Source organism: Mobula birostris, chromosome 10 (genome assembly GCF_030028105.1).
Source record: "Mobula birostris isolate sMobBir1 chromosome 10, sMobBir1.hap1, whole genome shotgun sequence".
Taxonomy (NCBI): Eukaryota; Metazoa; Chordata; class Chondrichthyes; order Myliobatiformes; family Myliobatidae; genus Mobula; species Mobula birostris.
Window position 1 is genome coordinate 4958047 of NC_092379.1, and position 23692 is coordinate 4981738.

General features: G+C 46.5%; 1 protein-coding gene across 1 annotated transcript in view; it reads right to left on the reverse strand.

The window, feature by feature from the left end:
* The window catches only part of prkd2 (protein kinase D2), a 158016-nt gene extending 137296 nt beyond the window's left edge, over positions 1–20720 (reverse strand). Inside the window, exon 1 of the mRNA XM_072269841.1 lies at positions 20271–20720. Within this exon, the coding sequence (XP_072125942.1) occupies positions 20271–20474 (204 nt within the window). The 5' untranslated portion in view covers positions 20475–20720. The remainder of the gene's footprint in view (positions 1–20270) is intronic.
* Positions 20721–23692: the final 2972 nt, after the last annotated feature.

Sequence of the window (23692 nt, forward strand, 5' to 3'; positions counted from 1 at the left end):
TTTACAATTCCTACGTGATCTGCGGTTGCCAGGGGCAACACCTAGTCAAGCCGATCAATTAAAAGAAAATGCTCCCTGCACCTCACTGCAGGAAATAAAATTTGATGTTGGCCTTGAAAGGTGCTTGACCAGTTACCACCAGTTACACACGAGCCACCTCAAGCTCCGAATTCCATGTCAGATTTGCACACATACACACGCTCAGCGGCCATCTTATTGGGTGCACCTGCTGATTAATCCGAATACCTAATCAGCCAATCCTGCGGCAGCACCTCTCTGCGTAGAAAAGCGTGCAGACATGGTCAAAAGGTTCAGCAACACACACAAAATGCTGGAGGAACCCAGCAGCAGCTATGGAAAAGAGTACAGTTGACGTTTCGGGCTGAGACCCTTCAGCAAGAGGTTCAACTGTCGTTCAGTCCAAACATCAGAATGGGGAAGAAATGTGATCTAACTGACTTTGACTGTGGAATGATTGTTGGTGCCAGACAGGGTGGTTTGAGGATCTCAGAAACTGCAGGGATTTTCACAAACAACAGTCTCTAGAGTTTAGAGAATGGGGAAATAAAAACACACAAAAAAAAATATAAATCCAGTTAAGCAGTTCTGTGGACAAATATATGTAAATGAGAGAGGTCAGAGGAGAATGGCCAGACTGGTTCAAGCTGACAGGAAAGCGACAGTAACTCAAATAACCACACGTTACAACAGTGGTGTGCAGTAAAGCATCTCTGAACGCACATGTCAAACCTTGAAGTGGATGGGCTATATCAGCAGAAGATAACACCAATTTCCACTTCTGTACCTAATAAAGTTAAAAATTCTAAATCAGTTACCAAGATTAAAACCACCTAAGTGGGGAGAAGCGCCGATTCAGAGCTGAACTGCCATCGTTCCGAGAATCCAGAACATTATGGTACAGAAGGACCATCGGGAATATCTGTCTCCAGGACAATGAAGCAGGCAGGAAAAGTCATTGCGACATGACCCACCCTGCAAGCTGCCTTTTTCAAAAGCTCCCTTATGAAAAGTGCTGTTTAAAGAAAAACAATGCCATCTTTAAAGTTCCTCCCCCAAGGCAGATAATCTGATCAACCATTCTTGTTAGCCTCCCCCCACCCCCCTCTATCTATTACCTCAGTTACTGCACAGTAAACCGATTTGTCCTTCCAGTAAAAAAAAATTCCCTCTCCTTCTATTTCCCACTCTGGCCTCTTACCTCTTCTCTCCTGCCTATCACGCCCCCTCCTCTTTCCCTTCCGCTGTGACCCACACTCCTCTATCAGATTCCTTCCTCGACAGCCCTTGACCTTTCCCACCCCCCTGGCTTCACTTATCCCCTTCCAGTCGGCCTCCTTCCCCTCCCCCCAACCTTTTTATTCTGGCATCTTCCCCCTTCCCTTCTCAGTCCTGCAGAAGGGTCTCAGACTGAAGCGTCGACTTATTCATTTCCACAGAAGCTGCCTGACCTGCTGAATTCATCCAGCACTTTGTGCGTGTTACTTTGGACTTGCAGCATTCAAACTTCTTTGTGTTTATCACTTTTTATAATCTTGTTTACACTGTAAATACATTATGGCATTTATGTACATTTTATTCCATATCCCTACTTCTAACTTTATTTTTGTACAATTTTTTATAATTGCTGAATCTTGTTGTCTTTGTTCCAAGTTGTGCCTGACCAATACATCACAGCAAATTCCTAACACACGTAGACACATCTGGCAAATCAAGATTATGCTATTCCTTTGTAGTGCAATCCTTGCTATCTCATTCCCTGGAGTTTTGCTGATCTTTTATCCAATTTGTCTTTGAACGCTGCTATATTCTCAACAAGGCCATAACCAGTGACATTGGAGGCTCCTCAAGTCAACCCTAGATACTTCATGAACATCTGCTCTTTGAACTCTTCAATAATGTCTTCGAATTTTCCAATAATGGGAATGGATTTTCCTCATTTTTACCCCACCTCAACTTGTCAAAGTTTAGTACACTTAGTCAAACCACCTCACTATCAACATCAGCTCTGGGTCTCCAGCCTCCATTGGAGTCACAGACTTGCAGACATCAGACTTCCCCAATGGACTCAGAGGCTTGAAAACCCAAGGCTGCGGCCATCAGGACTTCCCGACTCATTGAATTTGGTCTTCCACCTCCGGGCTCCATTCTTCGGTACTGATCCCAGGACAAGATGATGGGACCACGAACTCCAGGCCTCAAACTTTGGACACCGATGACAGGACCTGGGAATCCAGGCCTTGAACTCTGACCTGGGCAACCTACGACCTGCAGGGCAAGTGGGGACGGGGAGGAGAGCACTTGCCCTTATCCTGGCTGGGCTGTATCCTCAACACTAGAGAGCCACAGAGAAATCTCTTCAGCCAAAGGGTGGTGAACTTGTGGAGTTTGTTGCCACATGCAGCTGTGGAGGCCAGGTCATTGGGTATATTTGACGCAGGGATTGGTAGGTTCTTGATTGGACACGGCATCAAAGGTTACGGGGAGAAGGCTGGGAACCAGGGCTGAGGAGGAGATAGAAAAAATGGATCAGCCATGCTTGAATGGCGGAGCAAACTCGATGGGCATTCTGGTCCTATGTCTTTTGTCACACACCCATATTGCTGGGCTTCGAACTGGGCAGGCAACTGGGACTGACTCAGGTTGGCATCTAGGTTGGCACAGAAATAGAATGGCCGCTTTCCATGCTGTATAACTATGACTCTATGAGAGTATATTTTTGAAACTAAAGAGAAACACTTTCACTCTGTTTCTGTTCTGAGGTGGCTGATGAGGTCTAGGTGGGAACCACAGACTCTTCCACGAGTGGAGCAGGAGACACCTGCATGTGGATAGTGAGACGGAGCTCCCGATGCCTGGCCTCGAGGATCTCAACATCTCCTCCACCTGGATGGTCATGGGTCAGAGGTATACAGGGGTCAACGGGGATTTTGCTTTTCTTTCGGCAGCTTGCAGTCTTTTCCTAACGACACTACAGATTTCATGGTGGTATAATGGTTAGAAAATAAAACATATTATACATATTACCCCACAGTACAGGCCCCTTGGCGCAAAATATTGTGCTAACCTCTTAACCTACTCTAAGTTCAATCTAACCCTTCCTTCCCACAGAGCCCTCCATCTTCCTATCAACCCATGAGCCTCTCTAAGAGTTTCTTAAATGCCCCTAATATATCTGCCTCTACCACCACCCCTCATTGTGTAAAAAAAACCTGCCTGACATTCCCCACCCCATACCTTCCACCAATCACCTTAAAATTACACCCCCCCTCGCACCAACGTTAACGGTTTACAGCGTCAGTGACCCGGGTTCAGTTGCTGCCGTTCTCTGAAAAGGAACTTGTACCTCTTCCCCGTGACTGCGTAGATTTCCTCCGGTGCTCTGGTTTCCTCCCACATCCCAAAGACATGTGGGTTTGGCTTGGTTAAGTTGTGGACACGCGCTACGCTGGCGCCAGAAGCGTGGCGAGGCTGGTGGGCTGCCCCCTGCGGCATGTACTCAGACTGTGTGGGTTGTTGAAGCAAGCAAAGAATTTCTCTGTATGTTTTGATTGCTCCGTGTACATGTGACAAACAAATGTGACTTAATTTTTATCCTTACTTTCAGAGCAGTTTATTGGCCATTCAACACTTTGGGACATTGAGAAGTTCTCAAATGTACTGCTCTCTTTTCTGCGGTGACCAGATTAAACACTAGACCTGCTCTGTCTTTTTGAAGCCACGTGGCTTGCCTCTGTTGAAAATGCCTTGCATACACTCTCACACGACATGGAAACATGCGTGTTTACTCAGCAAACACATACAGGGCAATAACCAGGGCACACGTCAATCAATTGCACTCTCTCCCTCTCAGCCCAGCGTCTGTACAAACACGGGAGGTTAAACTTCACATGCAGACCATCTCCCCAACACGACTCCAAGAAACAAGAAAACATGGCCCTCCAGAGGAGGACATTTGGCCCCTTGTCTCTGTGCTAGATCTTGCTGAAATTTTACAAATTTGCTAAGAATTCAGGATTGTTTAATATCATTTCCAGCACACAGCCGTAAAGGAGGACAAAGCAATTGTTCCTCCGGATCCCAAGCAGATAAAGAACACAATAATATAAAAAAAAACAACAAATATAAATAAAGATGTAAATAAGGTTGAAAGAATACAGAGAAAATTTACAAGGATGTTGCCAGGTCTGGAGAACCTGAGTTATAAGGAAAGATTGAATAGGTTAGGACTTTATTCCTTGGAACGTAGAAGATTAAGAGGAGATTTGATAAAGGTATACAACATTATAGAAACATAGAAAACCTACAGCACAATACAGGCCCTTCGGCCCACAATGCTGCGCTGAACATGTCCCTACTTTAGAAATTACCCAGTGTTACCCATCTATTTTTTAAGCTCCATGCACCATATAGGGGTATAGATAGGGTAAATGCAAGCAGGCTTTTTCCACTGAGGTTGGGACTGCAACTAAAGGTCATGGGTTAAGGGTGAAAGTATTTAAAGGGAAGACGAGGGGAAACTTCTTCACTCAAAGGTTCGTGAGGGTGTGGAATGAGCTGCCAGCACAAAGTGGTGCTTGTGAGCTCTATTTCAATGTTTAAGTGAAGTTTGGATAGGTACATGGATGGTAGGGGTATGGAAGACTAGGGTCCCAGTGCAGACTGTAGGCAGTTTAAATGGTTTAGCACAGACTAGACAGGCTGAAGGGCCCGTTTCTGTGATGTAGTTTTCTGTGACTCTATGACACTATATCTTATTTACATAGATGGATTTTAATTTCACTATAAAGTGGTACAAGAATTACACCCAACCATTGATCACATCTACATGAAACACTGTCACAGGAGAGCAGTATCCATCATCAGAGACCCCCACCACCCAGGACATGATCTCTTCTCACCGCTACCATCAGGAAGAAGGTACGGGAGCCTCAGGACTCACACCACCAGGTTCATGAGCAGTTATTACCCCTCAACCTTTGAACCAGTGGGGACAACTTCACTTTCCCAATCACTAAACTGTTTCCCACAACCTATGGACTCACTTTCAAGGACTCTTCATCTCATGTTCTTGATATTTATTGCTTGCTTATTTATTTATTTATTCTTTCTTTTTGTATTTGTATGGTTTGTTGCCTTTTGCACACTGGTTGTCCACCCTGTTGGTGCGGTCCATCATGGATTCTATTGTGGTTATTGGACTTATTGAGTATGCCCGCAAGAAAATGAATCTCAGGGTTGTACATCCTGACATATATGGTACTTTGATAATAAGTTTATTTTGAACTTTTGAAGATCCCTCACATGAACTGAAAATGGGCTCATGAAAATGAAGAACTAATCCATTTCTTGAGGAGAGCTAAGGTACTGGTGACCCCTGTTTCCATCCAGGGGGTCAGTGTAGACATGGTGGAGGATTACAGATACCTGGGGATACGAATTGACAATAAACTGGACTGGTCAAAGAACACTGAGGCTGTCTACAAGAAGGGACAGAGCCGTCTCTATTTCCTGAGGAGACTGAGGTCCTTTAACATCTGCCGGACGATGCTGAGGATGTTCTACGAGTCTGCGGTGGCCAGTGCTATCATGTTTGCCGTTTTGTGCTGGGGCAGCAGGCTGAGGGTAGCAGACACCAACAGAATCAACAAACTCATTCGTAAGGCCAGTGATTTTGTGAGGATGGAACTGGACTCTCTCACGGTGGTGTCTGAAAAGAGGATGCTGTCCAAGTTGCATGCCATCTTGGACAATGTCTCCCATCCACTACATAATGTACTGGGTGGGCACAGGAGTACATTCAGCCAGAGACTCATTCCTCCAAGATGCAACACAGAGCGTCATAGGAAGTCATTCCTGCCTGCGGCCATCAAACTTTACAACTCCTCCCTTGGAGGGTCAGACACCCTGAGCCAATAGGCTGGTCCTGGACTTATTTCCTGGCATAGTTTACATATTACTATTTACCTATTTATGGTTCTATTACTATTTATTATTTATGGCGCAACTGTAATGAAAACCGATTTCCCCCGAGATCAATAAAGTATGACTATGACTAATTTGGTTTCTCTTCACGTCCCACAGGTGGTGCCTGACCTGCTGAGTGTTTCCAGCTTTTTCAGTTTTTAATTTCAGGACCAATACGGAGCTTAGCCACCGCAAGGGCCTGGTGGGGAAGGACCACAGAATAGGTTTCTTCACCCGCGCGAGTGGGAGGGGTCGGTCGGCGGGGAGTATACCCCTCAACAATGATATGCTAAGCTGAACTACTGGAGTGCCACGTGGGTGGCTATAAATACGGATATTTTACTGAGTATAATGGAAACGTATGTAAAGGATGAAAAGTTATTGAATGGTTTATTGTATATATTTATTTTTGAATAAAGTATATTTTGAAATAAAAAAAAACTCTGGAAGGGGACCCGGTGTGTCTCCCCCTACAAGTTCAAGTTTTTGTCATTCAGCCGTCTGCATGCAAACGAGACAACATTCCTCCAGACCGAGGTGCACAACGCAGTACATACAACTCACACGCAATACATAAAGTATTATCACCACAAATAAATGAACATATTATAAAATATTCCAGAAGATTCTATAGAAGAAGGGATCAATAAAACCCTCAATTCCAAAGCAACACAGGGTCATAGCTGGAGAAACAGCAGTTCGGGCATCATCTCCGCCAGGGGTTCCCAACCTTTTTTATGCCATGGGCCAATACCATTAAACAGGGGTCTGTGGACCCCAGACCTATACAGGAAAATGAGCAGCTGAAGTTTTATCAGTCCTGATGAAGGGTCTCAGCCCGAAATGTGGCCTGTTCGTCTCCCTCCATAGGAGCTGCTTGGCCTGCTGAGTTCCTGTGTTGCTCCAAAGTTTCCACCATTGACAGAGTCTCATGTCTTAATTTCAAAGCAAGATGAGTCTTCAGCTGACAGGATTCAGAGATGAAGTCTGGATTGCAGGAGAGAGCGTGGCACACTCAGAGAGGACACAAGTGTGAGACAATTTCTGAAACATACCATAATGATTTTACACCGCAATTGGAGTTTCGTGAGCAGTTTTGGGCCCCCTATCTAAAGGCTGATTTATACTTGTGCGTCAACTCGACGCTGTAGGTACGGCGCCACCGCGAACCCTACGCAGAGCCTACGCGGATCCCTATGCCGTAGCCTGACGCTGTCATAGTCCGGTCCATGAAGTCCATATTCCGGTTCACGGTCCGGTCCATCGACCCTTGCTCCAGGTTTTCCTATCTACCCTGTTTCTGTCCTTGTTGAGCTAATTGAGGCAGCTGATGCTCGTTGGGGCTGGCTGCATAAATACCTCCAGAGACCAGGGCGTGGCTGCTGGATTGTTCTTGTCCTTACTCCTTGCCATCGCCCTGTATCCTAGTCCTGTCCCTAGTACTTCAGTGTCTGTGTCTTGCACTTGGGTCCGTTCCCAGCCACCGCCTTATGGCAGACGCGCACCTCTCCCAAAATGTAACCATGCGTTGCAGCAACGCAGACCGCAACAACTGTGATTGGTTCGCTTGGTAGCATCGCATTTCCTCCTACGCTGCAATAGCTTCCCATTGGGCGACTGAAGGGCAGGGAAGGAACTCCGGCTGCAATGCTTTCCATAAAGCTTTACAGACCTCGGAAATTATGGAGGACACATTTCGCTTTTACGAAAAAAGACGCTCGCTTTAAGCTTGTTTACCCTGAGAAAGACTACCATGACCATGAAGCCTTGTGCGGGCAGGTGTGTGCGCATGCGCGACGTGCCCGAATTGCAGAGCGATGCAGGCACACCAACGCACAAGTATAAATGCTCGCAATGCACGTAAGCCACTTGCGTAGGTTACGGCGTCCATTTGACGCACAAGTATAAATCAGCCTTAAGAAAGAATACGTTGGCATTGGAGGAGGTTCATGACAATGAAAGGGTTAACATCTGAGGAGTGTTTGATGGCTCTGTGCCTGTATTCGCTGGAGCTTAGAAGAGTGAAGAGGGGGTGAATCTCATTACAACTTATTGAATTTTGAAAGGCCTAGATAGAGTGGATGAGGACAGGACATTTCCTATGGGTGGGGGGGGGGCGGAGTTTAAAACCAGAGGGCACAACCTCAAAATAGAGGAATGTCCACCTAGAATGGAGATTTGGAGGAATTTCTTTAGCCAGAGGGTGATGAATCTGTGGAATTCATTGCCACAGACGGCTGTTCAGGCCAAGTCATTGGGTGTATTTAAGACAGAGGTCGAGAGGTTCTTGATTAATCAGGCCATCAAAGGTTACAAGGAGAAGGCGGTGAATAGGGTTGAGAGAGAAAATAAATCTGCCATGATGGAATGGTAGAGAGATTCGATGGGCCGAATGGCCTAAATCTGCACCTATAATTTTCACCTACTTTCACATTTGATCCTGGAATGGGAAAAAATACAATCTTACACTAGATTACACTCTAATTTATATTATAAATAAATTATATCAATCTTAAATTGAGCAGGAACTAAAACAGACCCAACTCCACCTGAGTTCTGATCAGTTCAAACATCACACCCAGGGCAATGACCAGTAAATATTTGCTTGTTTGTTCATTATGTGCCGTATCATATGGTGTGGACGATTATGGTCTTTCCATGATTGTTCTTGACAAATTTTTCTACAGAAGTGGTTTGCAATTGCCTTCTTCTGGGCAGTGTCTTTACAAGATGGGTGACCCCAGCCATTATCGATACTCTTCAGAGATTGTCTGCCTGGCATCAGTGGTCACATAACCAGGACTTGTGATCTGCACCGGCTGCTCGTACGACCATCCACCACCTGCCCCCATGGCTTCACGTGACCCTGATCGAGGGGCTCAGCAGGTGCTACACCTTGTCCGAGGGTGACCTGCAGGCTAGTGGAGGGAAGGAGCACCTTACACCCCCTTTGGTAGAGACGTATCTCCACCCCGACACCCCATTTCTACCAGAGCTGGAAGCGAGGAAACTTCATCCATAGAAAAGTGAGTGCCAGTGCTGAGACTAGACAAAGGAACTTGTTCTCAAAATTCTTCTGAGTCGGATGGAGTATGCTGGATTTAATTCCTGCTATTTACAACAGACATAGTTAAAATCCACTCCAGAGATTTGGAAGCAAATTCAACGGAGTGATGCACCAGAGATCTCTGTTTAGAGTCGTAGAAAAGTAGAGCACAAAAACAGGCACTTCGGCCCATCTACTCCATGCTGAACCATTTAAACTGCCTACTCCCATTGACCTGCATTGGGACCATAGCCCTCCATACTGCTCCCACCCATGTACCTATCCAAACTTCTCTTAAACGTTAAAATTGAGCTCACGTGTGTCACTTCCACCGGCAGCTCGTTCCACGCTCTCACCACCCTCTGAGTGAAGAAGCTTCCCCTCACATTCCCCTTAAACCTTTCACCTTTCACCCTTAACCCGTGACCTCTGGTTGTAGGCCCGACCAACACGAGTGAAGAAAGCCTGCTTGCATTTACCCTATCTGTGCCCCTCACAATTTCATATACCACTATCAAATCTCCCCTTAGTCTTCTCTGTTCCAAGGAATGAAGTTCTAAACTTTCCTTATAACTCAGGTCCTCCAGACACAGCAACATCCTTGTAAATTTTCTCTATATTCTTTCAAGCTTACTTATGGATTTTAAACCTTATATTCCCTATCCCTTGTAGAGCTAGTTTAGAGAGAAGCAGGGGAGCTCCCTCGGTATAACGCACACAGGATGCTAGAACTTCCTAACAGACCAGACAGCATTTACAGAGAGTCAACGTTTTGGGCAGAGACCCTTCATCAGGACTGATGAGTGACCAGTACTGATAAAGGCTCTCAGCCCAAAACATGGACTGTTTATTCCTCTCCATAGGTGCTGCCCTGACCTGTTGAGCTCCTCCAGCGTGGTGTGTGCGTGTGTAAGCGTGTGTTGCGTTGCCCTGGATTTCCAGCAACTGCAGAATCGCCTGTGTTTATGAACTGAAGCTCCCCCAGTATTGTCGCCAACGTTTGACTCTCAACAGGCCAACCCCAAAATAGATTACGTCGTCTTTAATTTTTTTTCCATTACCGTTTTCAAAAACAGGATGGGTCTTGCAGATGTTGGAACTGGCATAAATAAATGCGAGAGTACATTTCTCTCATTGGCATCTCTTTCAAATGAGTCGTTCAACAGAAATTCACATCAGCAAGGATAAAGGAGTTCTTCGGTTACCACAGCCAACACCTTTCCTTCGAATAACAATCCCAAACAGGGGCACTTACTCCACAGTTATCTAAAAGAAGCGAAGGCAAAACCCTACCCACATTGGGACTCCGAAATAATGAGGAAACCTGAAATCATGTTCCTGATTTGAAATGATCATGGTTCCTCTTTCCACATTTACTGCCTTTCCTGCCGACTGGGCAAGGTGTGGCACCTGCTTAGCCCCGGATCAGGGTCAGGTGAAACCATGGGAGCAGGTGGTGGATGGTCGTACGAGCAGCCGGTGCAGATCACAAGTCCTGGTTATGTGACCACTGACGCCAGGCAGACAATCTCTGAAGAGTATTGATAATGGCTGTAAAGACACTGCCCAGAAGGCAATGGCAAACCACTTCAGTTTGCCAAGGACAATTATGGTCATGAGACCATGATTGCCCACGTCATTTGACACGGCTCACAACGATGACAATGATGAGCACAGAGGATTCTAGTTCATTGGGAAACATTGGGACCGGTACATTTTGGCCCAATTAAGCAACTGCGCCAATTAGCCGAATCTTTAAAAAAAATACAGACTAACAAATTATGAATTTAAATGAAATACAGAACAAATTAGAACATTACCAATACCAAGACAGTACTATAAAACTATTAGTTCCTAATAGTTATCGACTGAGGAATTCATCTACTTTACGCTGCCGTGTTCTTTTGATTGACTGTAAGTGAACAAAATCAGTGCAGATAAGTTAGTGCCTTCATTGCTTTCCTGAATGAAGCAGTGTTGTAATCCAACAATATATCTCCTGGCAATCTGTGTCGTCACTACCCCAAGTTCAGATGTGTCATCTTCATCACTTTCCTTGTCTTCTCATCTCCAACCTTGGTGTTTCGATACAATGCTTTTCACGATTGCATCCTCCAAATCTTCATTTTCATTATAACATTCAAAATCATTGCCAATACCTTTCAAATTCTTCGTAGTTCTGAACTTGTTTAAGTTCGAGTTGATTGCCACAGCACGCCCATACAGGGTACAAATGCCATGAAATTTCGATTTCAGCAGTGGCAGCACAGTACATTACAGGAATGATAAATGTAGATTGAATCAGAATCAGGTTTAATATCACTGGCATACATTGTGAAATTTGTTAACTTTGCAGAAGTACAACGCAACATATAATAGAGCATTGTTCCTTTCTGCGCATTAGGCAACAGCATTGCCGTCTCTTTAGCGTTTTGTCTTTTTTTTTAAAAAAAAACGAGGCCAAGTTGCTTGTTCAACATTCATCTCAGCACGGATAGAAAACATGCAAGGAGCCAGCTGGACTTGAACCTGGGACACTCGCCGCAAAGTTCAGCACTGATGCCACTATACCACCAGCCAACTATATACATAATAGTAGAAATAAAACACACTAAATTACAGTTAATAATATATAAACAGTTAAATTAAACAAGTGTGTTGGCGCAGCCAAGTGGTTAAGGTGTTCGTCTAGTGATCTGAAGGTCGCTAGTTCGAGCCTCAGCTGAGGCAGCGTGTGTGTCCTTGAGCAAGGCACTTAACCACATATTGCTCTGCGACGACACCGGTGCCAACCTGTATGGGTCCTAGTGCCCTTCCCTCGGACAACGTCGGTGACGTGGAGAGGGGAGACTTGCAGCATGGGCAACCGCCAGTCTTCCATACAACCTTGCCCAGGCCTGCGCCCCGGAAACCTTCCAAGGCGCAAATCCATGGTCTCACGAGACTAACGGATGCCTATAAAAAAAATTAGTAGTGCAAAAACAGAAATAAAAAATTAGTGAGGTAGTGTTCATGGGTTCAGTGTTCAGAAATCAGATGGTAGAGAGGAAGAAACTGTTCCTGAATCGTTGAGTGTGTGCCTTCAGGCGCTTGTACCTCCTCCCTGATGGTAGCAATGAGAAAAAGGCATGTCCTACGTAATGGGAGCTCCTTAGTTATGGATGCTGCCTTTTTGACACACGGCTCCTTGAAGATGTACTAGATACGACAGAGGCTGGTGCCCATGCTGCTTCTGAGCTGCTTCTCGATTCCTCAGGTGGAATGCACACACTTGAGTTTTTGATGGATTTGGGTTCAGAGACCATTTTTCATAATACTGCTTCATTGCTTCGAGGACTGCTTTAACCGCTTTGACAGACAGGTTAACCTAGGTGAGGGTGGTCTCATACCTCGGTGAGATAGGGACACATGTGTCCCAGCATGTGAAGTCAGCTCTGGTGGACTGGGCGGATGAGATCTATAGTGAGATCCAATGGCCAGGAAGGTGGTTCTGCAATGTTCCGTGGAGAGCGAAGGGCATGACAAGGCACAGAAGACGTCATGGTCATCCACTGTAACCAGGGAAGACCCCAGTTTGTGACGCTTGTTCGTACCACTGGACCAAAACTTCTGAGCTCGAGGAAAGTGGAACTGCCCCAGTGCAGAGGCTTTTCCAAATTTAAAAAATCTCCCGCACAGGTTTCCTGTCATCGTCAGACATGGTGGACAACCATCACCAGTACTATGTAAGTGAGTAGGGTTAGACTGATCTTAGAGTAGGTTAAAAGGATGGCACAACATTGTGGGCTGAAGGGTCTGTACTATGCCCTCGTGTTCTATGTTCTATGTTATTAAAGCATTAAGCATAATGACAGTAGTGCAAGTTGAGGAGAGAAGAATAAGGAATATAGCCCAAGGTAGTGTTAGGGGTTTTACAGGTCAAAGTTTAAAGTAAACTTATCATGAAAGTACATATACATCACGATATACAACCCTGAGATTTATTTTCGGGTCGCCATTCACAGTAAATACAAGAAACACAAAAGAATTAATGAAATACTGTACCCAACAGGTCAGACAAACAACCAACGTACAAAAGTTTAGAAGTACAACTAGAAGTTTTATAAGCTGCCTGCAACACATCACCACAGTTCACCAACACAATCTCAGACTCTCTAGGTTGGTTCAAGGATCTGATAGCAGTGGGGAAGAAGCTGTTGTTAAACTTTGTGGTGAGAATGGTAAAAATCTGTGTTGGCGTAGAGAACCTGTGAGACAGTAAAACCAATTCTCATCATTATAGTTCTCACCATCAACAACTTTTAAAGCAACTGCCAGGTGCTACAATGCCATACATAGATGTGTCTTAAAGGAGAAAGCACAAAAAACGCAAGGGAAAGGTACTTTTAAAAATGTAGTACGTTAAAATCATTTTTCTTAATTAAAATATACACAATGCTAGAAGAACATCCATGGATGGCTACTGCACACGATCGAAAGAAGCTGCAGAAAGTTGCAAATTCAGACAGCTCTATCATAGGCACTATCTTCCAAAGTATCTAGGACATTTTCGAGGAGCAATGTCTCAAAAAGGCAGCGTCCATCATTAAGGACCCCCAACACCCAGGACATGCCCTCTTCTCATTGCTACCGTCGGGGAGGAGATACAGGAGCCTGAAGGCACAGACTCAATGCTTCAGGAACAGCTTCTTCCCCTCTGCCATCAGATTTCTGAATGGATACTGAACCCATGAACGTGACCTCACTATCATTTGCACTACACATGCACACACACGCACAAAGTATTCATACTCATTCTGTATCTCAATACACTGCTGCCACAAAACAACAAATTTCACAACACATACCAGTGATAGAGACAAGTACAGCGCAGAAACAGGCTCTTCGGCCCATCTAGTCCATGCCACACCATTTCAACTGCCCACTCCCATCATCCTGCACTGGGACCTCTGCCCTTCTTACCCCTACCGTACCTATCCAAACTTCTCTTAAATGTTGAAATCGAGCTCGCATGCACCATTTGTGCTGGCAGCTCATTCCACACTCTCACTACCCTCTGAGTGAAGATGTTTCCCCTCATGTTCCCCTTAAACTTCTCACCTTTCACCCTTAACCCATGACCTCTGGTTGTAGTCCCACCCACCCGTGGTGGAAAAAGTCTGCTTGCATTTACCCTATCTATATCACTCATAATTTTGTAACTTCTATCAAATCTCCCCTCAATCTTCTACATACTACAGAATACAGTCACAGCCTATTCAATCTTTCCTTATAACAAAGGTCCTCTGACTTGGCAATATCCTCGTCAATTTTCTCTGTATTCTTTCAAACTAGTTTACATCTTTCCTGTAGGTAGGTGACCAAAACTGCACGCAATACTCCAAATTAAGCCTCACCAGTGTCTTATACAACTTCAACATAACATCCCATCTCCTGTACTCAACACTTTGATTTATGAAGGCCAAGGTGCCAAATGCTTTCTTTACAACCCTATCTACTTGTGATGCCACTGTCAATGAATTATGGACCTGTATTCCCAGATCCCTTTGTTCCACTGCACTTAGTGCCCTACTGTTCACTGTGTAAGATTAAGACCTACCCTGTTTAGTCCTACTGAAGTGCAAAATCTTGCGCATGTCTGCATTAAATTCCATCTGCCATTCCTTAGTCCACTGTAAGATCCCTCTGCAAGCCTTGATAGCCTTCCTCACTGTCCACTACACCCTCAATATTGGTGTCATCTGCAAATTTACTAATCAAGTTAACACTGTTATCATATAAATGACAAACAATGAGGGGACCCTGCACCGATCCCTGCGGCACTCCACTAGTCCCAGGCCTCCAGTCAGAGAGGCAACCCTCTACTACCACTCTCTGGCTTCTTCCACAAAGCCAACGTCTAATCCAATTTACTACCTCACCCCGAATGCTGAGCAACAGAACCTTCTTGACCAGCCTCCTACGTGGGACCTTGTCAAATGCCTTACTGAAGTCTGTGTAGACAATACCCACTGCCTTGCCCTCATCCATTTTCCTGGTAACTTCCTCGAAACTCTATAAGATTGGTTAGACATGACCTACCACGCACAAAGCCATGCTGACTATCCTTAATCAGTCCGTGTCTATTCAAGTACTCATGTATCAGGCTCACCGGCCTATAATTACCTGGTTTACGTTTAGCGTCTTTCTTAAACAGCGGAACATTGGCTATTCTCCAATCACTGGTACCTCTCCTGTGATTTAAATATCTCTGCTAGGGTCTCGGCAATATCTGCACTTGCCTCCCGTAGGGTCTGAGGGAACACCTCGACAGGGCCCTGGGAATTCATCCACTCTGATTTGCCTTAAGACGGCAAACACCTCCTCCTCTGTGACTTGTACAGGGTCCATGGAGTTGATGCCACTTTGCCTCACTTCTAAAGACTCTATATCCAGTTCCTGAGTAAATACAGATGAAAAGAATTCATTTGAAGATCTCCCCCATCTGTTTGGCTCCACACATGGATTACCGTTCTGTTCTTCCAGAGGTCCGATTCTGTCCCTTACAATCCTTTTGCTATTAACATATATTAAGCATTCTCCTTTACATAGAAACATAGAAAATAGGTGCAGGAGTAGGCCATTCGGCCCTTCGAGCCTGCACCACCATTCAGTATGATCATGGCTGATCATCCAACTCAGAACCCTGTACCTGCCTTCTCTCCATACCCCCTGATCCCTTTAGCCACAAGGGCCATATCTAACTCCCTCTTAAATATAGCCAATGAACTGGCCTCAACTGTTTCCTGTGGCAGAGAATTCCACAGATTCACCACTCTCTGTGTGAAGAAATTTTTCCTAATCTCGGTCCTAAAAGGCTTCCCCTTTATCCTCAAACTGTGACCCCTCGTTCTGGACTTCCCCAACATCGGGAACAATCTTCCTGCATCTAGCCTGTTCAATCCCTTTAGGATTTTATATGTTTCAATAAGATCCCCCCTCAATCTTCTAAATTCCAGAGAGTATAAGCCTAGCTGATCCTGTCTTTCATCGTATGAAAGTCCTGCCATCCCAGGAATCAATCTGGTGAACCTTCTTTGTACTCCCTCTATGGCAAGAATGTCTTTCCTCAGATTAGGGGACCAAAACTGCTAGCCCTTGTCAGCTAGAGCAACTTCATGCCTTCTTTTAGCCTTCCTGGTCTTTAAGTGTTCTCTTGAATTTCTTATACTCCATAAGCATCTCATTTGTTCCTACTTGCCCATACCTGCTATACACTCCTTTTAACTCTTAGCCAGGACCTCAATATCTTTTGAAAACCAAGGTCCCCTACACCTGTTATCTTTACCTTTTATTCTGACAGACATGTAAAGTTTTGTACTCTCAAAATTTTGTTTCTGAAGACCTCCCACTTACCAAGCACACCTTTGCCAGAAAACAGCCTGTCCCAAACCACACCTGCCAGATAATTTCAGATGACATCAAAATTTCTCCAATTTAAAATCTCAACCCACAATCCAGACCTATCTTCTTCAAATTTATTTTGAAACTAATGGTATTGTGATCACTAAATGCAAAGTGTTTCCCGACACAAACTTCTGTCACCTGCCCTGTCTCATTCCCTAATAGCAGATCCAGTAACACACGCTCACTCGTCGGGAATTCTACGCACCGATGAAGGAAACTTTCCTGACCACATTTAACAAATTCTATTTTTCTAGCCCTTTAACAGTATGGGAGTCCCAGTCAATATATAGGAAGTTAAAACCACCTACTATAACAACCTTATGTTTCTTGCAACAGTATGCGATCTCTTTATAATTTTTTTCCCTCTAAATCCCTAGGACTTTTGGATGGTCTGTGATGTAGCCCCATTAATGTGGTTATATTTTTCTTATTTCTCACTTCCACCCATAACGCCTCACTAGTCGAGTTCTCCAATCTGTCCTGACTGAGCACCGCTGTGACATTTTCCCTGGCTAGTAACGACACCCCCTCCTCCTTCAATCTCCCCCTCTTTTTCATGTCTAAAACATCAGAACCCCAGAATACTGAGCTGCCAGTGCAGCCCCTCCTGCAACTAAGTCTCACTAATGGCTACAACATCATAACTCCAGCTGTTGATCCATGCCCTGAGCTCATCTGCCTTTCTTACTTCGGGAGGAGAAGATGGCGGCGTGCCACGCGTGCGCAGCTCTCCGGTGAAAATGATATTGTATCCATTAAATAGGGGCTGTGCACAATTCTGATTTGATGGAGAATGGACGTGAAAGCACAGAGGAACATCTGGAGAAATTTCTGAAACGCCTGTCCGCTGCTGTCGTTACTGCGTGGGCGGGAATCTTTCGGAGAGTAGGCCTCAAGATCCCCGGCCTTGCCTGCTTTTGGCTACCGAGAAGGAGGTTGAATCGTTCGGACAGGGATGGCACTCAGTACTCGGTGTCGGAGAGCTGATCAGAGCTCGAAGTTTTCAGATGACTCAGAGTCGGACCGTGGTCGGGTATGGCAGGGAGAGTTTTTCTTCCTTCTCCCACCTGCGTGAGATGTGGGACATTTGAGAGACTTCGAACTTTACTGTGCTCACGGACTTTCTTCATCAAGTTATGGTATTGTGCACTGTTGTAACTATATGTATAATTATGCGGTTTTGTCAGATTTTTCAGTCTTGGTCTGTCCTGTGTTTTGTGATATCACACCAGAGGAAATAATGTATCATTCCTTAATGCATGCATTACTAAATGACAATAAAAGAGGACTGTGTGTCTTCATAATCATATGATACTTCTTGCAGTGAAATACACGCAGCTCAAGACTCTAGTCACACCATGCTCAACCTTTTGATTCCTGACTTTGTCTGAGGTCTTACCAACATCTGCCTCCACAACCTCTCCACTAATTGTTCTGGCCCCCTGCAACTCTAGTTTAAACCCACCGTGCAGCATTAACAAACCTTCCTGCTAGGATATTAGTCCCCCTCCAGTTCTGGTGCAAACCATCCCACCTTCCCCGGAAGAGAGCCCAATGTTCCAAAAATCTTATGCCCTCCCCTACACCAACTCCCTAGCCATGTATTAAACTGTATAATGTTCCTAGTTCTGGCCTCACTAGCATGTGGCGTGGCGAACAACTCTGAGATCACAACCCTGGAGGTCCTGCCCTTTAACTTAGCACCTGAATCCCTGAACTCCCTCTGCAGAACCTCATCACTCGTCCTACTTATGTCACTGGTGCCTACATGATGGACCACGACCTCTGGCTCTTCACCCTCGCACTTGAGAATGCTGAGGATTTGATTTGAGATGTCCCAGATCATGGCACCTGAGAGGCAACATACCATCCGGGAACCTCGTCCTCGACCACAGGATCTCCTGTCCGTTCCCCTAACTAACGAATCCGCTGCCACCACAGCGTGCCTGTTCTCTCCCCTTCCCTTCTGAGGCATAGAGGCAGACTCAGTGCCAGAGACCCCACCACTGTGACCTTCCTCTGTAAGGTCATCCTACCCCTGACAGTATCCACAGGGATGGAGAAGGGGCTGGCCACAGGGGTACCCTGCACTGGTTCCTTAACCCCATTCCCCTTCCTGACAGTCACCCAGTCTCCTGTGTCCTGCACCTTGGGTGGAACTACCGTTTTACATGTCCTATCTATCACCCCCTCGGCCTCCCGGATGACCCGGAGTTCGTCCAGGTCCAGCTCCCACTCCTTAGTGCGGTTTGTTAGAAGCTGCAGCTGGATGCATTTCTCGCCCTTGCAGTCGTCACGGACACTGGAGGTCTCCCCCTGCCTTCCCGCATCCCACAAGAGGGTCTCTCGACCGTCCCCCACCCGGCATCTCCACTGTCCCAGCTGAGCAGATGTTGAACCTGATTGAACCTGATTCTGGTGAAGTTTCGGGCGGACACCTTGCATAGTCAGGCCACATCGACTCTTCATTCCTCTCCACAGATGCTGCCCGACTTGCTGAGTTCCTCCAGCATTTCGTGTGTGTGCCGCCCCGGATTTCCAGCCTCTCTTGCCTGTATTAGTTTTCTTAAGTTAAAACGATCTGCGTGTACTCTTTGGAAGATCTAATGGAACTTGTTACTATTATGAGCTTGACGTTATCTTCTGAGTTTTTTTTATTTATTTAGTAGGCCCTTCCCGCCCACCAATCCCCCGAATTAACCAAACAGGGAACAATGGCAACTTAACCTACTCGGTACGTCTTTGGGCTGTGGAGGAAACCGGAGATCCCGGAGGGAAACCCACGCACTGGAGGCCAGGACAGCGCCGGGACTCAACTCCAACGCCCCCCACCCCCAGCTGTAATAGCGTCGCGCTACCCGGGCGCCCGGCATTCCCTTTCTGAAGCTACTGTTCCATCTGCTCCTGTCACCCCTTTGCAGGCACCATATTTCAGAACATAACAAAGCTTCAATTGATTTTCTGTTTTTTTAAAAAAAAACAGCAAGAAAGGTTCCAATCTGCAGCCCAAAACTCACGCGGAATGGGCGCCCACGTAACTATTCACCTCACGGACCCACATTCTGGGTTTTAATTGATTCCATCTCCAACTTCCCGTCCCACTCAGGATTAACCCTTGCTCTGACTGAAAATGCAACCTCGCAATTTGCACCACCAGTCCACAGAAGAGCGCGAAAAGCTCACCGGCGTTGAAATGTACTTCCAAGCAGATTTCAAGCAAAGATACTTTTTTTTTTAAAAAAAGTGGATTATACAAGAGAGCATCAAGATCCCTGATTCCTCGGCGTTGATGGAGCGAAATCTTTCCCGAGTAACACGCTCGAAGTGCTGGGGGGAACTCAGCAGGTCAGGCAGCATCTCCGGGGAGGAATCACCAGCCGAGACCCTTCATCAGGACTGGCTGGTGTGCCGACCGCTCCGAATCCTAAACGAGCTGAATTTAACGTAACCGCACACAAATAGCCAAACATGGAAAATTTGATTGTAACTAACACACACGCACAGTGGTTACATCGTCCATTGTGTTACCGAGTGACAGGAACGGATTGAAAGTAGATGTCAAATCAAACCTTCCGTAACAAGCTAATGAGCGCAGACCGCCTTCAAACAACCTACCAGGGCAAAACAAGATCCCAAGACACTTTTTTTTGGTGAATTACACAAACCAGAAACTTTTCTGAAAGTCACATACAAACTTTCGTCTATCCCGACAAATCCCTGCATTTCAATTCAACGTCCGGTTTAGACGCACCCAGCTTCACTGTCAAGGCTAAGCCAATACGGGCGATCTTACCTTCTGGTCCACGATGGAGCAAGCCAGTTCTTTGACTCTCGCCAAACTGCTGTCCGTACTGATTGGGAGTAGCACAGATTCCCTGGTGAGCCCTAACTGGATTGTGAACGAGGTGCCCCCGCAGCTTGAAGGACAGGGGCTGTTCAGCCCTGATCCCGAACAAGGAGAGGGGCTGGCGGGGCAGGCAACAGGTACGGAGCTCATCACCTGGAGACCACCCCCTCCAGTGCAGGGGACTGTAGAGAGAGAGAGAGGGGGGGGGGAACAAAGAGAAACGGGAACTGGAAAGCCAGTGGGAGCTCCCCTCGCTGCCAGAACCAGCTTCAAACTACATCAGAACAAACTTTTCTTTGCAAACACTCTCACCGCTGCTAGCAAATTCACTCTGTGTTGATGATTTAAGCAACAAAATGGCGTCAAATATAAAAACAGGAAACACCCTACCCTCCTCTGAGTTCTACATTAATTTATGACCTCATTGAGCAGGATGGGGCAGAGGATGCCTTTGACTGCCGTGGCTTCAGCGAATCAGAGGTCGGCCTCTCAGGCGTAGCGGCGAATCAGCGACTGGTGGGGGCGGGACTTGGGGTTAACGCTCTCTCACTTTTTTTTAGCCTTTCTACGGGTTTGTTTGAGACATCTTAATCTGGCAAAGATCTTCGGCATCGCGTCAAGGAGAATTCACCGCGGCTGCCTTTCACTATGGGGCTGGGCTGAGATCACTGATAAAACCACTGTCTTTTCTAACAAGTTTGAGTTCCAGTATTTGTGATTTTAAAATATAACCCGCATTCAAGTTATTCGCGTGCAGTGCTCTCTCTCTCTGCCCTATTGTCCAACCTTCTTCTGAAGGATCCCATTCTCCGATACCCCACCTGATCTTTGATTGCCAAGCTTCTCAAGATGGCGTGGTGCGGATCTATAATAGAACTTCTCTCCATGGATGCTGCCTGACCTGCCGAGTTCCTCCAGCACCTTTGTGCCAACTCTCTTGCAGTAACGCGAACAGAAGTTGCCATGCCGAGTTACCGTGCATCGGGATAGAATGCATCGGTATCAAAGGTTTGCATGGCAACTTCCTCCCCCACCCCCCACCCCGAGGTAGTAGAGGCCCTGGCGAGCTTTCTTGGTTGTGGCTTCAGTGTGCTTGGGCCGGGACAGGATGGTGGGGGTCCATGGGAGATGATGCCTTCTTGAGGCAGTGCCTCCTGTATAGAGCATGGAGGGTTGGGGGTTGGGGGTTGGGGGTGGATGTGTCCTTGGTGTGTCTGGCTGCGTCCATTACTCTCTGCTCATTGGAACTTCCGTCCCGAACCAGGATGCAACCAGTCAGGCTGCTTTCAACAGTTCATCTGTCGAGGTTTGTGAGGACCACTTGGTGGCAATACATAAGGTTGTCATAGCCTGGAGAGGGAGTGGGGATAAGCTCCTGTTGAATGCTCCCAATGGCGTGCACCTCAAGTAGACTCGGACAACCAAGTTCAGCTCCCGGCCTTCACGTGTGGCTTAGCTACTAAGCCCGGCGGAACCGTTTCTACTGACAGGAGAAGGGGCAAAAGCGGGTTACTGGCGCCTTAAAACCAGTCGCTTCAGGCAGGTGGGGCTCATCAACTGTGGTTGGCAGCTCATTAAGGAGAAGGAAAACTCTGATCTCAACCCTCTGCTGCCTTGCAGATATACCCACTCATGGGGAAGGCTTGGGGAGTAAACCCGAGGGAAAAATCCGGAGCTGGAGTCTCTAAGGCAGTCCCACGTTGAGTTCAATGCTGACTGGCAACTCCTGCGACACCACTGGTGCCAGCTGTATCGGTCCCTGCCGTTCCTTTGGATTCATCAGCTGTGTGGAGAGGGGGAGCCTGTTACGTGGGCAACAGCTTGCTCTCTGTATCGTACTGCCCAGGCCTGTGTATTACATAGACAGCTGAGGAAGAAGCTGTTCCTGAATCGCTGAGTGTGTGTCTTCAGGCTCCTGTACCTCCTCCCTGATGGTAGCAATGAGAACCGGGCATGTCCTGGATAGTGAAAGTCCTTCGTGATGGTCCTGGATGCTGGGGAGGGCTGGTGCCCACGATGGAGCTGACTGAGTTTATAACCCTCTGCAGCTTATTTAGGTCCTGTGCCGTGCCCCTCCCCCCACATACCAGGCGGTGATCTAACCAATCAGAATGCTCTCCACCGTACATCCGTGGAAATTTTTTGGAGCCTTTGGTGACATACCAAATCTCCTCAAACTCCTAATGAAATGCAGCCACAGCCGTGCCTCCTTGGTAACTGCATCAATTTTGTTGGCCCAGGATAGATCTTTTCAGATATCAAGTCACGGTGTGCGCTGACAGACGGCTGAACCCAGGTGCGGAGGAATGACAGGCTCCCGTCTGAGAGACAGAAACAGGAACTTATTCATAGGAATTCCTGCAGAACATTAGTTGTTTGGCGGAGCGACCCCATGAGACAAATTATTCTCCATGCACAAGGATCCCGTGATAAGCATTACTCGAGAGTCTGCTTTAAGTAATCACTGCGCGGAAAACCCGCACCAGTCACAATAATCTTGACCAGATTAAACAGAAAGCACAAGGGCTTAACGACTAGGTAACAAATACAGTGCACAGGTCATGACACATTGGTACCCAGGAACTTGAAGCTGCTCATCCTTTCCACTGCCGACCCCTCGGTGAGGACTGCTGTGTGTTCTCCCAACTTCCCTTTCCTGAAGTCCACAACTTGTAAAATTAAGAAGAGCACTGATGGAGTAGACAGCAGGTATCTTCAAAGGTTCATTTATTTTCAAAGTATGCAACTTTGAGATTCTCCCTCTCCAGACAGCCACAAAACCAAGAAAGAAAGGAACGGCTGCACAATCACCAACCCCCGACCCCGCCCCCACCTTCTCACACAAAAAAACAAACAAAAATGGAACAGGCACATCGACCTCCAAACCATCCTCCCCCACACACAAAAAAAATGAGAAAGTTCAGGCAAAGAACACAATCTAAAAAAGCTATAAGACTTAAAAGAGATCTATAGTCCAAGTCCACATCCAACATGCAGAAAACCTGGGTAACATTCTCCAGGCACACCAGCAAGCCTTTCTCTCTCTGGCAGTGAGCGATCCCACCAGCAATCAAAAGGCAATCTCCTTTGGAAGCTTTAATTCCCACTAACTCCCACTCATCCCTGCCTTTAAACCGTATCCTGACCCCTGCTCCTCATGATGTCCCCAAAACCATTGCTCTGCACCTAAAAAAAAATTCAGTCTGAGCCCCAACCTTGATGGACAGCACAGTTTGGCGCCATCTTGAACTGGCAGCTTTAATCGGTGAAATGGAGTCGGACATCAGCCCACGCCCTGTCCCGTGGCTTTCTCCATGAGGATCGAGCTTGCTGCCTCTGCCTCCCAGAATCCTCTTGGAGATGGCCGA